The sequence below is a fragment of the Procambarus clarkii genome, chromosome 67 (genome assembly GCF_040958095.1).
Source record: "Procambarus clarkii isolate CNS0578487 chromosome 67, FALCON_Pclarkii_2.0, whole genome shotgun sequence".
NCBI classification, from domain to species: Eukaryota; Metazoa; Arthropoda; class Malacostraca; order Decapoda; family Cambaridae; genus Procambarus; species Procambarus clarkii.
In genome coordinates, this window is record NC_091216.1 from 2502882 (window position 1) to 2504456 (window position 1575).

Below are 1575 nucleotides of genomic sequence, written 5' to 3' on the forward strand. Positions count from 1 at the left end.
TTGCAAAACTAGGTCGAAGTAATTCTCGTAGTCAACCTAATTAGTTCTTACCAACCCTGTTCTTAAAGAAATCTACACCTTATTCAGTACCAAATTACAGAGACAAACTTTATTTGTAACTTCTTAACTAAAAATTACTTGTCAACCAACGAAAAACAGGATTAATCTCGTTCAACACTGTTCTTAACTAAAATAACCTTTCTCTTAGCTAAAAATAGTCAAGTTTCCAATACTGTTCATAACTAACTCATATTCTGCCCGAAACGCTTTGCGTAATAGTGGCTTTAGGCATTGTATGTACTAGCTCTATCTATAAATCCATCAACTTTGTATCTTACCTTGTATGTATGTACCTTACCTGAATAAAAAAATTAATTTAAAATTTAATTTAACTTTATCCATCGTCAATTAACTGAAAATATGTTCATCATTTAACTAAATTTATTCGTCAGTCAACTAAAATAGTCATATTCATCACTGTTCCTAACTAGAATTACGTGTCGTTAAGTAAGAAAAAATAGTCAATGTAACTATGTTTCACACTTTTGTAACTAACAGTATACATCGTAGAGTACAAACTAGAGTCAAATGTAACTAAATTTTCGCTTCGTTCGTAAGAAAAATAGTCGACACTCTTCGAGACATCAAGGACACACTCAGGCACACCCAAGCTACACTGCGAGAAATCAAAAGACAATCTTCGAGACATCAAAGTTACTCTTCGAGATATCAAAGTTACTCTTCGAGACATCAAAGTTACTCTTCGATACATCAAGGACGCACCCAAAGACACATTCAAAGACATCAAAATACTACTCATGTCCACAAAAGTTAATCTCAGAGCTATTAAAAAGTTAATCTCAGACATTTTCGTTCATCAGCGTTATTCTCAGAGACATCTACAGTTAATCTCGGTCATCAAAGTTGTTCTGTAAGACATCGAAGTAATTTTCAGAAGCATCAAAGGGATTCTCAGAGTCATCAAAGTTAATCTCTAAGTCACCTTTATTCATCAGAGAAAATTTCCAAAACAGCTTCGCTCATCAAAGTTATTCTGTCATGAAAAGTTGTCCTCTGAGCTATCGAATACTACTCATGTTCTCAAAAGTCATTCTCAAAGTCATCAAAGATATTCTCAGAAACATCAAAAGGTAATCTCTAACTCACTTTTGTTCATTAAAGTTATTCTCTAAGTCATCAAAGTTGTTCTCTAAGACATCAAAGTCATTCTCAGAGTCGTCAAAAGGTACTCTCATATCCTCAAAGTTAATCTCTAAGTCATCAAAGTTATTCTCTAAGTCATTAAAGTTATTCCCAGAGACATTAAAAATTAATCTTAGTCATCAAAAATTTAATCTCAGTCATCAAATGGTTTTCTCTAAGTAACCTTTCATTCATCAGAGAAGCTTTCTAAGACATCTTTGCTAATCAAAGTAGTTCTCTAAGACATCAATGTTGTTCTCTAAGACATCAAAGTTAATCTCAGAGCTATCAAAGTTGTTCTATAAGATATCTTCGTTCATTAAAGTTATTTTCAGAGTAATCAAAGGTAATCTCTAACTCACCTTTGCTCAT

The 1575-nt window shown here is 32.6% G+C and overlaps 1 protein-coding gene across 1 annotated transcript in view; it reads right to left on the minus strand.

Moving 5' to 3' along the window:
• LOC138355498 (uncharacterized) overlaps positions 1-1575 on the minus strand; it is a 5120-nt gene extending 3545 nt beyond the window's left edge. The window contains exons 1-2 of the mRNA XM_069310695.1: positions 1566-1575; positions 1168-1294 (exon numbers count right to left, since the gene is read on the minus strand). Of these exons, the coding sequence (XP_069166796.1) occupies positions 1168-1294; positions 1566-1575 (137 nt within the window). The remainder of the gene's footprint in view (positions 1-1167; positions 1295-1565) is intronic.